Below are 14,533 nucleotides of genomic sequence, written 5' to 3'. Positions count from 1 at the left end.
GTCTCATTTTAAGTGACCGTGCAAGCCCGTCTACCCAGACGGTACCTACCCAGGTGGCAGGTACCACCCATTTATCACATATTCTATCACTAAACAGCAATACTTGGTATAGTTTTATTTCGGTTTGAAGGACAAGTGAGCTAGCCAGCAAGTACAGGCACAGGGGACACAATATCTTAGATTCCAAGGTTGGCGCGACGCATTGGCGATGTAAGTGGTTAATATTTCTTCCAGCGTCAATATCTAAGGGCGATGGTGAACATTTATTATCAGATAGCCTAATCATTTACATCCACAAAAACTACTCTTAAAAAAATTTATAAATGAAAAAAGAAACAATAAAAATAATAAAAAAAACACGGATAAAAATTTTAGGTAACTATTTATAAGAAACAAATTACATAACATATTGTGTTTAGAGTATTCGAACGAACTAAGTCAATGGCATATTCATTTTTCGCTTAAAATATTTTACTTTTATAAGGTTTTTTGAGCAAACGAGAATAATTTATTGTATCAGCTAAACCACCACACTAAATCTCTTTGTTAAGAAAATATTAGAAACTTTACTTCAAAGCGGCTTTGTTGGCACGTTAAGACCTAGTTTTTTTGTTCTTGAATCTTGAGGAAATCTCTCGATGAACAGCTACACTTCCAATAATGCGACAATATTTTGCGGCTGTTCTGGCACAGATAAGGTAGTAATTTTGTCCGAATCAGCTCTTTATGTCAAAATATTTTTACTCGTCTCTTGTTTTGGTTCGGTAAGAATCTCTGAGACCGTAATTCCGAGATCCGATAGAACTGTGTTGAATATCTACAGCAAGACTTTTTGGGTTTCATAACTAAAAGTTGTACTAGTATGATAGTCCTTGATTTATCGTCGAGAAACGTTGATGTTTGAAAGCTCCATTTTGCTATGCTACAATGATCGTATTTGGCCGTCCCCTTCATTGGAAAAAATAGTTTTTTCTGCACGAACGTGCTTCCATGTCCGAACCTTGTAAAAGTAGTTAATTTTTTGGTAAAGTATAAAGGGAGTTTTTCATCATAATCTTTAAAGACAGATTATTATTATTTTTATTGTTTTGCAGTTTTCCAATACTTAGATATTGTGCGTTCTTGTGATAATACAAAACATCGTGACAACACGCACTCTATTGTAGTAAAATACAGAATAAATATTTCTTTTTTATGTATTGACACAATGTTTATGATTCTAAAGTATGTATGTAAGTATGCGCAAACAATGTCCGAGATAATTAATGCACCCTTATCTAGCGCTGACGTGATCGAGAGTTGTCACAACTCTTAAACAAAATTGTTCTCATCAAGTATTACTGCGCTCAACATAGGCGAGCGTGCCATTACTGCATTAATTAAGCTAGTTGCCAAACTTAATACATCATGTACAATGCACTCCTGGTTTCGTTAACATTGGCACATGAAGTATTATAACTACTATAGGATGGAAATAAAACTTTAATCATTCCAAAGGTTCTGTGCTAAGGGCGTGTCCAAAAAATATTGGTAATGGGAACATACGATAGGTACTAATGAAAATAATAAACATTTGTTTGAAAAACATGTTGAAGAAAATGGTTGACGTAAAGTTGGCCAGATTTTGATGGAAATGCTTAAATTAAATTGATTAGGCAGTAACATTTCATTTATTACTATTCTAATCTGATAAATGCCGCTCGATTGAGTTAACTTCAGGTTAAATAATTAGTATTTGTAAAATATATAAAGTGTGTAAATGTAGTATGCCGGAAACAGGTTCCAGTGCGTAAAAGCTGTTCAGCTGAAGCCGCATTATTTCACTAACGAACATCACAAAGGGCGGTCACGAGAGTTCATTGAGCGATTTTGGCATGTACTTAATTAAGTTACTTACCGACCCACTAAATAACCACGAGGGGAAGTTTACAAGTCCACGCAAGGAAAGGGTTGTAAATAAGTAAAATAATTTAATAAAATTATGTTTTATTTTCCATAAACGCATCTTTGGTTTCAATACACATATCAGATCGGGGTAAAGCTTTCGATATATTTTTGTCTTTACCCTCAAAACGCGTCAAAATAACCTGCTTAACTTTATCGTCATCTAAATATATTCTATTTAAGTGGTTGAATAAGCACTTCGAACCCATATTTGTTAAAGTCGTCGCTTTGTCTTGCAAAAATCTTTTGGTTATTTTCCCTGTTTATTCCTTAGTGGTTTCTTTCAGTCTCGCTAGTATGGTAGCGCAATATTTTTCAGTGTTTATCAGTTTCAAAGCAACTGTAGCCATCATGTTTTCGGTTGATTCTGTCACTTAAACTCCCTAATGATTTTGTCATTGTTTTGCTTTAAGTTCAGCAAAAGTCAAAACAATAGTCCATGCCAAAAAGTCACGAACAAGAGTGATGAAAAACGCCGTTGCTTTTGTCCGGGCATGAGTATTCTCGGTGATAATTTTGTAACTTATAATGTTATGAATCTTCAAAATGGTGAAACTCATGCAGATAGCTGTTACTTTTTTAGACATCCTTTAATTTTATTTTCTGACGTGAAGGTCTCAGTCGATTGTCTTTAAATATATTATGCCACCTAAATTATGGTTTTTCCTTGTACAATCCGGGTAAAGTTCTTTTTATAAAGGACTTCTATCTCACTCATTATGGACTGAGCGTATTTTAATTGCTTGTTCTGAACAAAGAAAATAAAATAATAAACTTTGTCATAGCGCGACGTTTAATTTTGTACATTATTGCAATTTTCTTTTGGATCGACTTGGTTGTTGAATAATTACTTGTAAATAAAGGACGTCAGAGGTTTGATATGTATCTTATATATTTAACAAATCTCCAATTACTATGGACTTTTTGATCCTATTTATCATCACAATAGCAGAATCTGTACCCTTAATAAATAAATATTGATTTGTATAAAAGAAAACGTGATGGTATTTTACATGTATGTGTCCTAGCTTTAGTTCACATTGGCTGTTGTAAATGGCCATACAGTTTTCATTAAAACTAAAATATATTGGTATTCCCCTGGCTGGCAGTTTTATTACTGAAGAATTATTATTGTTCTTTTAAAATAATTAAATTTACAAAATAAATGAGAAATGACGTAATAGATAATTATAAACGTAAGGATGGTCTAATTGCTATGTGAGCGAATTTTATGGCTCGACGATAAATGCACATATACATATATACATAAATAAATTTAATTAATCATTTATTTAAAATAAGTTATATATCTAGAAGTTAAATTAAATACACTATTTAGCATCACTAGTCCAAGCGTGTTTGTTAAATTTCAGTTCAATCTGATATGTGAAACAAGTTTAAATTTCAGTTGCGAGATTTGATCACACATAACGGCAAAGCTAAAGCTTTTAAGCAATATTATGTATATTGTAAATAGCCGGGTAGGCCATATAAAATGATTTAAAGTTTTGGATTTTAGGGTAATAAAATTGTTAATTATCTGTTATTTAATATATAGTGTAACATATAATATGTTGTTGTATGTGTATGTTGACAAGGGAAATATGTACTAAATAAAAATGTACTAATTGCTAAATTTCTTTTTGCATTGTAATTTCTTTATGTTGGAATACCATGTGTGTGTTTTTTTAATTTACCAATGGATATTTATGGTATTTTTTTTTTACAAAAAAAAACAATTAATTAAACTTAATAATACGTTATACATTATTACATTTATCATCTGTTTTTTTGTTTAGAAATATTGCCGTTCAAAGTATTTGGTTACAGCCATCACATGTTTAATCCAGTAAATTGTGAAAAAATATACCAATACTAGTAAAGACGTCGAAAAAGATTAGTTAAGCCAAAACAAAAGAAAACTTAATTAATATTTAATTTGTAAAAAGTCTTGAACAGAAATACGGCTTCACAATGAAAAATATCGTTAAATTAACCCATTAATAAATTATTATGTTATAAAGTTTGACCACTTACCGCAAAACCTCCAAAGTAATGAAATAACCGAATTTATTTTTATAGTTTATTCAATTAAGCAATATTTTTTGTTAACATTTTTCAATATCTAAAACATTTTAGATACACAATGTAACATTTCTGGATACATTTTTTGCGAGTATATAATTTAACTCTGATACTATAGTGACTTAAAAAAAAGATATAACAAAAAAACAAAATGTTTTTTTTTTTTTCGGTAAAATTTTTTTTTTAAAATATTAGACTAACTTAGTGGTCGTCGGTAAATTTAGAGTACTTATTTTCTTTGAAATAAAATTTCAGTGAACTTTTCCAAGGATTACATTTAAATATACCCCGACATTTCAAAACAAGATTAATGGATGCCTCTTAAGTATTTCTTTGTTTTATATTAAATTACACTTAAAGGTAAAATGGTTAAAACTCGTATAAGTAACAATGTAAGGTATCTTAAAATCCATTGTTAGAACCAGACATTTAAAAGCTTTTCTACTGAAGAAGTATTTACGTTTTCGTAAAAAAATATTTTACATTGTTGTATTACTGAAATGTTGTTACTGTGATATCATATTGTTTTTGTAGAAATAAATATGTATATTTAATAACTACAAATGATTTTTTAAATATCTATTGTGAGAATTTAAAATATGTTTAAATTATTTTGTTTAATTATTACTACGAGGGTGTTATTTGGGTTATGATATTTGTATATTTAGTATCGTATTTCGTTGTTACTTTTAATTGTTTATTCTGTGTAATAAGTCTCGACAAATCTTGTTTATTTATATAATTTGGTGTTTTTGTAGGTATTTGATATCCTTTGGTCGGATCCGCAAAGTATCAGCGGGTGTGTCGCGAACGCCCTGCGCGGCGCTGGCACGTACTTCGGTCCAGATGTCACCGCCACATTTCTGAGTAAAAACAAACTTAGTTTCATAGTCAGAAGTCACGAATGTAAGCCTGGTGGCTACGAAATACTACATAATGGAAATGTAAGTACTTTTTTGTTTTATTTGCTACATTTTCCAAATAAGTTGAACAATATTTTAAGTATTTAGGATTTTTGAATATTTAAAACAAATTACATAATCTTAACCCTTTATGAGGCATTAAATTGTACAACTCCACATAACGACTCATTCGTCAATTAGTCTATCGTCATACACTATTTTTTTGTATTGACTTGTTAAGCTTTAAAGTGTGAGTGAGTAAGTTTTATGTGTACATCAGGACATCATATCTTAGTTTATGTCAGGAATAGTAAGACCACTTTCCATCGGATTTAATACAATCTGAAGGAAAACAAGCCAAATAGGTTGTATCAATTTCCTTAAAATTATATTACAAAAAAAATATAGTTTTATATTATTTTCTTTATGCTTAATTCATAACCCTGTTTTACATTAGCAAAATGTTATAGGTTATAACAATATTTTCTGCATCCAACTACTACGAACTCGGATCAAACAAAGGCGCTTATCTAAAGCTCTGCGGCAACTCCTTGGATAGGCAGTTTGTGCAGTACACTGCTGCAGTGTCTCGCACTCGTCGCCTCACGTTCCGCCAACGAGTGGGCTTGGTGGAGTCGTCAGCCATGAGGGAATTGCACAGTCATATCATGACAGCAAGAAGGACTCTAGAAGCTACTTTTAGAAGCATGGACTTAGATCAGAGTGGTTTGTATATGATTACATATATTAGTGATTGATCGCCGCCTACAATTTTTACTATTCAGTTAAAAATATTTAAATTGATCAATTTTTACCAAATTCTCATATTTCCAGTAAATAATTTCTTGTTATAAGTATTCGCTCCTATTTCATTAATTTCGGATTTCTTTCGCCTAAGTTTTAGTTATATTATTGTTTACTTACTCAAAAGCGTGTAAACGTAAACCCTTATTACTCTATTCTGATATTTTGTAAACAGGAGAGATAAGGTCACTGGTGCTCCATATTTATATTATGACATGTAATATTATTGATCATAATTGTGTTTTTCATGTGACTAATTTAATAAATTAATTGTAAACTTGTGATTAGTATTATATCTTTAAAGCAATCATTACCTTCAGAAATTAATATTACAAAAAAAAAAAACTCAAGTACATAAATCTTTTCCAAGTTCTCTGACTTTAAATAATGTATGTGGTCTGAAGTGAAGTTGCTTCAAGTCTAAGTAAAATTGAAAACGATTTGTCATTATTCTCGGTAAATTGTAACTTGTGATTTCATCATTAATCAGCGACAGTCTTAATATATCAACTTCGTTCATTAAGGGAGACATTTGTATTATCAAAATTTATATTGAAGGTAAAATAGAATTTGGAGTACTTTTTACTATTATTATTTATGTTTCTGTAGGTTTTCAAATTCGTTTTTATTGAGGATATTATTTTAAGAATTGCTGTTTTTAGGCTTTATTTCGATAAGTGACTGGTGCTACGCCATGGAAGAGACAACTCACCTCGGGCTCCCGTGGCGTATGCTCAAGGACAAACTTGTGCGTACTGACCCTGAAACACGCCGAGTGCGTTACATGGACACCTTTGATGTACCAACTAACGTGAGACATCCGTTCTTTATTTATTTTAATCAATATTAATACTAATGTTTAGTAATCTGTGTAGAATCTCCTTTAAATAAATTTTAATATATATGACTTCGTGCCAACTTTCGTTAAGTTTAATACCTTTATAAAAGGTCGTCACACAGTCGCATTCGATACCTTTATTGTCACACAAGATTCTGTTTTATTAGAACTCCCGTGGTCGTGACGTCGTTCGCGCACCCGTTATTTAGGAGGATGCGGTTTAAGGATTATAAGTTTGCTTTATAGCTGAGCCAGTTAGAACTTGATATTAGAAGTTCAATATTTTCATTAAATAAATTTTATTGAAAATATTGAATTTCTTTTTTTAATAATCATATTGAACCTAATAATTTAAAGTTAAGCTTTTCAAAAAATTGTTCTAAATATAAAATGGATAATTAAAAAACTACTAATTAACTACTGAGTCAGTGTATTAGTTGTTGATTACTGATTTTGTGATTTATTACTTAATAAAAGCATGGAAATAAAAATTTGTGATAAAATAAGTAATTTCAAAAACGTTTTTGTCATTGTAAAATCATTTTTAAGAGACTTTTAATTCATAAATAAATTGTAACATAAAACATAAGATGTTAGCTTTCAAGCGTTTTAAATACTAAGTATTTCAGACAAAAACAAATACTAAAGTAACCGTTCTAAATTTTAAACGGATTAAAAGATTAAGTCTGTAGCTATATTTTCATTACAGAAAGTTGGACGAAAGTCCGACGCTCAAACTGTCGTCGAAACGCTCTATAAAAATAAAAGAAGCTTGGAAGCAATATTTAAAATTCTCGACAAGGACAATTCAGGTAAGGTTATCTCTTTAAGGTTTATTGTATTTACGGAATATCATTTTCTAATGTTAAAAGACAGGTTCATTATTTCACAATATTCTTTTTTTTAAATAATGTTATTATTGTGTTGAAAATGTACAGACAAAAATAAGTAAATTGATAATAATATACATTATTTTCCGTGCCTTCAAAGTATTTTATTGTATTTATTAATATATCTAACTGCTATTATAAAATGTATATATTGTCTCATCTTTCAATTTTTGACAGGTTATATAACTCTGGAAGAATTTTCCGAAGCATGTCAATTACTGGGCAAATATATGCCGAATCCAATGACCCAAGAGCAGCTGGTCGATATATGTCGACTGATGGACATTAACAAGGACGGGTTAGTAGACCTCAACGAGTTCCTCGAGAGTTTCAGGCTCGCTGAGAAGAGTTTGCATGAGGACGAGAATACATTAGCGGAGTTACAGGCCACCTGACAGGAGCTAGACCGTTGTCCGAGCAGGACAGCGGTCGATAAAGACGAAATCGGAGTCGATATTGAACTGTTGAAAATAGACATCGAGCGATCACCAAAGTATAAGAAAAATGGACGAGCAACTCAAATGGGCGAAAGCTCGAACTCTTCGAGAGATATAGAGGAAATAGAATTAACGGATTACGCGAGGCCAAAACGAGCCGGCCTTTTGGAGAGCGATATTTAAGGACACTGCCGTAACCGGGCCTTAACGAGCAATACTTAAGGATGATCGTTCGTCGAGATTATAACTTCAAGCAAGAGTAATTGAACGGGATATATACATACTTTTCAGGCTATTTTAACTTCTAAATACATTCGTATTCACGTAGACCAGAACATGTATAAAATTTAGGCAAGCACTTTCTCGTATCTAGTTATCATAAATTAATAGCCTTAGGCTCGCCATTGTCTTCATGTAGAGTATTTTTTCTATCCAACAATTTTATTTGTATCATAATATAATATATTGAAAGAAATTGCATGATGAGCACTGCATGACGCTATATTTCGGATGGATGGTCAGCCTTAAGACATTTATGTCGTAGTCTTAATTTATTTAATCTATATTCTACGTGTGTCTACAAATTTCTTATTAACATTTGATGTATGTATTTTCTAATTGCATTTTAATGGAGCCTAATGTTATATTAACTTAAAAATACTAGATTTATTATAAAGATATGCGTATTTATTGACTTAGAGAGGTCGTTAAACTTATTTATAAAACTATCGATCGAATCTACCAGCACATTATATATGTACATTTAATTGGTGCCAATTTACAATATATTTAAAATGTGTGATTTGCATTACATTTACGTTTCACAAAATTTATATTTCATATTATTTCTGATAAACAAATGGGAGCAAAAATGCAAAAAATTCAGAGTATTTTCCGTATTTAATGTATTTTTATAATACAAAGTATTACGTAAGACGATTAATATTTGTATAAAATTTATATTTGCTTACCAAATTAAATATATTATAGAGAAATAATATAGTTCCTCTTATCTATATTCAATAATAAATAAAAATACAAGTTTTTTTTTAAATCTTCTGATTCTTGCGTAGAGATAATATCCAAAGATTAGATCATATAATATTTTAATAATATACGAAGCTTTGTGGCGTAAAACATAGATTTTCGTAATACTTCTAGTATGTAATTAAAGTTTTTCATACATATCTCTTAATCCAAACTATTAATCATTCCAATGTATCTTTATAATGAATGCATTGAAATATTCATCTTCAAAATACTAAAATTATTCGCCTTTAAACCTTTCGACTATTCAAATTATAGTTACTTTACTGTAGATTTCGAATTCGATGATTGTAAACGAAGTAATGATTCGACTTCCACTTAAACTATTTCATGTAAGCGAATAGTACTCAATTATTTAATTAATTAAATGTGCTATCATATAAGTTTTGTCCAATAAATTGTGATATCATATTTTAAGTAGTTTCACTAAACTAGTTACCACACCCGACTGCGCTAATAATTTTTCTAAACATCAAACAATAATCTTTACTTTACTTTACTTATAAATGTAAGTAATGAGTAAGTATCCAAATTTTCATTTGAATTCAAAATATATAATAAACTATAATTCAGTAGTATGCAACGTATACAGTTCAATTATTTCAATTTTAACTTCGACAGAAGCGTTTAGAAGAGAAGCAATAAAAACAATTTTGAATACTTATTGACATAAGTAATTCTATACAAGTGATATTACTAAAAGTTGTTGCATTGCTCTACCTAATTAGGAAATAGTAAAAATATTATCAGAGTGCCCTGTTACGAGTATAATAATTAACGTGGGCGTACAGATTAATTCACTTCGCATTATGAGCAAGTAGAAAATACCAAGTGTCGAAGTCAGGGCTGCTTAATAACTTATTAACCTACATTCTTTCTTCTAATTTTTTTTCCGGACCTTTTTGTTGAGTGATTATCGATAATGAACTCGCGTCACGAATAACAATTCACTGTGTCGTATATTTTTTTATTTGTATATATATGTTATTTTATTCTTTATTCTTGTATTATTTATTGTGTACAGGTAAATAGGCTACCTGATGATAAGTGGTCACCACCGCCCATAGACATTTGTACTGTAAGAAATATTAACTATTTTAGTATCAACAATGCGCCATCAACCTTGGAAACTAATATGCTATGTCCGTTGTGCCTTTAGTTACACTGGCTCACTCACCCTTCTAACCGAAACACAGCATACTAAGTTTTGTTCTCTGACCGAATGTACATATATACAAAATAAAAACGCATAGCCTAAATTTGGTGTTATACATTACTCAAATAAATCAGAAATAAATGTGACATACTTGTGAAGAAAGATATGGTTTACATTTTAAATATGTTAAATGATATATAGATACATATTATGTTCATAACTGTATTATGATATTACTCTCAACTCCCTTACTCTTTTTAGTCCGCTAAGTCAGTAATTAAACAAGAATGAGCGTAGGCTGAACGGCTTTACGTGCCTTTAGAGGGTGTGCCAACTCCCTAACTCCGGGCTGCTAATGAGAATATCTTGGCAGAAAACCCTAATAACTTTTATTACGAACAATATACTAGCTGGCAACTACACTAATGACGGCAGATTATAATGTAAATTGAGATTCAGAAAGTAATATGTTACTCATGTCGAAATATTCTCATACGAAGACAATTTTTTTAAATAATTTATAAAACAAAGAAACAAAGGCAGTTAAGCATATGAGCCACGAGATGGTCAAGACTAAAATGATGAAATTCATCTGTTTTGATGACTGAAACAATGATCGGTAAAACTGAATCACACCGATATTGCTGTTTGGCTGTTAGTATTCTATGATTGGTGTCTGCCAAGATAGACGAGCTCGTACAGTGCTTCACCAATATTAAAAAATAATAAATATAACGTATTACAAAGATAGCACTCATATAAAGTGGTTAGTTTCCTTTTTTCTCTCAGGATTTCTTGAATTAAAATTGTTAATAAAATATTTGATACATTAAAGGGCCAGGTTAAATATATTGGGGCCGCTAGGTAATGTATGTACGTCTCGGAGCCCCTTAACTTTTTCATACTGATATATATTCTACCACAATACAATATTATTTAAATTTACGATGTTTTCACTATGTTTCGAAAGTATACCATTGTCCAATTTAAGCAGTTAACATATTTATCTTAAAAAAATCATCATAATATCTTATTTTCATTCACAATATTTTGCCTGCCTAGGGATCCGCATCGACTAGGGGGTTATACTGCCTAATGGATATCCGGCTTGATCATGCTACATAGACTACATAAGAGTGTTTATATCTTTAAGATATATTTAGCTCATTATTGAAACGTCGTCCGAGAGATATCTTTTTTAGGGAATGCTGAAAAAATATAACCTTTTTTTATGAAATAGGTGGCAAACTATTAGGAGACTTACCTGATGGAAAGTGACAACCACCACCCATGGACATCTGTAACACCGGGGTGCTTGCATGTGCGTTGCTTTCCTTAAAGGATTCCAAGTCGTATTGGTTCGGAAAAATCACTGGCGAAAGCTGGTTCCGCAAAGTGATTGTGCGAGGCAACATCTAGAAAATAACAGATACTCGTACATGAAAATTATGTCTAAGACAGACAGAAATTATGAAAATTACGTATATCCATCGTTCTACAAAATAATCTGTTACACATATCCATTTAATAGATTCTCCATTATTCTAAAAAATAGTGTATTTAACATTTTAATAGATAAGTATCATTAACCATCTTATAATTCAAAAGTTATAAAATTTAAAAGAAAACTGTAGTTGGCTTTATTTGTGCCACGGTTCCCGTATTTATAAAACAAACTTATCATTTTCATTTTAGGAGTGATTTGTATATAATCCACTTTGTAATTAGAAACAAAAGTTACAAAGATATTAAAAATAATTCGAATAGAGGCGTGCGATAAAAATAAATAGAGCGTGCGGTATATTAGCTTAGCGCAGTCAAAGATGTAAATTCAAGTAGAACTAGTATTAAATTTGCTTATATTTTAATATTTACTTATATTTCACTCTTCAAGAATATACTTAAAATACTTTCCATTATTTTACCCGAACGAAACTGTAATAAGAAATGATCTGGACATTGCGTAAGTCTTATTTCAAAATTGCAACTTTAAAGCTTAATTTATAAAGTCAGTAAAAGCCCATAAATACTTCACAACTGATCCAACTCCTCCTCTCTTCTTAAAGAGTAGGTTTAGGATTTATTCAATCACGATGCTTGATTACGAGACAGAACTCGTAGGTACAGTATAAAATGTATATAAATATTATAGATACAAGTGTACAATAGTTGGTACATTAATTAAAATAATAATAACATTTATGTATATTTTATGCATAGCAATCATAGTAATTACTTATATATTCTTATATATATAAGAATGAAGTAAGATGGAACGGCGGACGATAGGAGTTTAAGTATTGATGACAATATATAATTATTAGAGGAATCGGTGACTTTTGGCGCGATGAAAGAGAGTTGTACATTTTAATTTAAAAAATAATAATGAATAAAAAATTATAGTTTAGAATTTCCTATTGGTTCGTTTCCAAGATTCTGATGCAATGAGTCTCTTGACTTACATCATCGGCTGTTAACAGTTCTCACAACATTGAAAAAAAAATGAAATAGAACTTATGGATACTTTTTATTAATTTATTTATATTATCACAGTTGTTAAAACTATACTTACAGTAGTATAACTTATATTCGACTTTATTATTTAACCTACATTTCTTAAAGGTACTCACAGCTAACTTCATTATTATCGTAGGTCAATTGATAACAGTAAAATAATTAATACTCTAATATAATCTCTAAGATCTATCTAGCCATGACTCTAAGATATTATAATCTTTAAATACGTATCGTTTACTTCTGCCCACCCCGCTACGCACGGGTGCAAATTACATACATACAAACAAACAACTTTTATCTCTTTATTATATTAGGAAACATAACGTTACATGTACAATCTAAAGAGGCAGTTATGAATTATCAAAGGGATTCGTATCTTATGAAGGTTATGGCTGCTCGTACATGGATACTTAAAAATTTACTTAGTTCCAACAGCGCACCCACGAAACATCTCAGGTGGGATGACCTTTATTTTATATTACGTAGGTTTGTATGAAAAGGTCAGTTACTTTTTTTTTAAGTTTCATATTGAGGCTCCATTTTAGACAACGAAAGATGTTAATAAAATTCATATTGAGAAATAAATAAAATTTTAATAATGTATGGAATTTTTAATTTCTAACTCACGAGGCCTATCATCTTATTTGAAAATACGTACAGTATTTCAAACACAATGTGATTATTATTATTTTATACTAGCTGTTACCCGCCCCGCGGCTTTGCTCGCGTAGAATATGAATATATTTGCAAATAAACTTACAATATTACGTTAATGTAAGACCTTATTGTATACCACATTGGTGTGTATTTCAGCCCTTAGGGTATCCAGAAACGCTTAAATGCGAATCAACTAATTTTTAATCGGTAGCCCAAAAATAAAATTTCATGCTTTTAACTTCAAAATGACGGACTTCCAGACTAACCTGTATACAAAATGTTAACCCCAACTTTTTCCCTTTAGGCGTAAAATATCGAGAAACGCCTAAATACGTATCTACACATTTTTAATCGGTAGCTCATAAATAAAATTTCTTGCTTCTAACTTTAAAAATGACGGTCTTACAGACTATTCTATATACGAAATGTCTCCCCAATTTCTCTTATATATTCATTTTTAATCAGTATCCCAAAAATAAAGTTTCTATTTAAAAAATGAAGGACTTCTTTGCAAACTTTCAACTTACCTCCGTAGGGGTAGAATATGCAGAAATACTTAAATAAGTATCTACTCATTTTTAATCAGTTTCTCCAAATAAAGTCACATGTTTCTATTTTAAAAAATGACGGACTTCTATACATACTTTCAACCCTTATTTACCCCCGTATGGGTAGAATATGCAGAAACACTTGAATAAGTAGCTACTCCTTTTTAATCAGTATCCTAAAAATAAACAGTCATGTTTCTAACTTAAAAAATTACGGAGTTCCATACAACCGTTCAATTCCTATTTCATTCCTTTAGGGGGTAGAATTTCCAAAATTCCCTTAGTGGGTGTCATGACATGTTAGTTTATAAATACAGACTTAAATGTAAGTGTTATGTTTCTAGTTCTAAAAATGACAATACTTTCATCCCCCTTTTCTACCCATTACAGCATTTTTTCCAAATAAAAATTATGTCCTTTCCCAGGCTCTAGACTATTTGTGTACCAAATTTCATTTAAATCGGTCCAGTAGTTTTGCCGTGAAAGCGAGACAGACAGACAGAGTTACTTTCGCATTTATAATATTAAAAAATTATACAGTAAATATAGTCATATATATTATGGATAAATAAAGTCTATTGGCTATTAAAGATCTTCTTCCACCACCCCTCCTCACATTTCTACCGCCAAGCAGCAATACTTAGTTAACTTAGTATCTATTGTTGTGGTCCGGTTTGTAGGATGACTGAGCCGGAGTGATTACAGGCA

At 30.7% G+C, this 14,533-nt stretch overlaps 1 protein-coding gene across 1 annotated transcript in view; it reads left to right on the top strand.

Moving 5' to 3' along the window:
- LOC125077690 (serine/threonine-protein phosphatase rdgC) overlaps positions 1-8,825 on the top strand; it is a 61,379-nt gene extending 52,554 nt beyond the window's left edge. Inside the window, exons 11-15 of the mRNA XM_047689695.1 lie at positions 4,788-4,973; positions 5,402-5,657; positions 6,398-6,546; positions 7,283-7,385; positions 7,641-8,825. Of these exons, the coding sequence (XP_047545651.1) occupies positions 4,788-4,973; positions 5,402-5,657; positions 6,398-6,546; positions 7,283-7,385; positions 7,641-7,858 (912 nt within the window). The 3' untranslated portion in view covers positions 7,859-8,825. The remainder of the gene's footprint in view (positions 1-4,787; positions 4,974-5,401; positions 5,658-6,397; positions 6,547-7,282; positions 7,386-7,640) is intronic.
- Positions 8,826-14,533: the final 5,708 nt, after the last annotated feature.

This window comes from Vanessa atalanta, chromosome 4, assembly GCF_905147765.1.
Source record: "Vanessa atalanta chromosome 4, ilVanAtal1.2, whole genome shotgun sequence".
NCBI classification, from domain to species: domain Eukaryota; kingdom Metazoa; phylum Arthropoda; class Insecta; order Lepidoptera; family Nymphalidae; genus Vanessa; species Vanessa atalanta.
The sequence above is the reverse complement of the archived record's forward strand: the minus strand, read 5'-3'. Positions and strand labels throughout refer to the sequence as shown.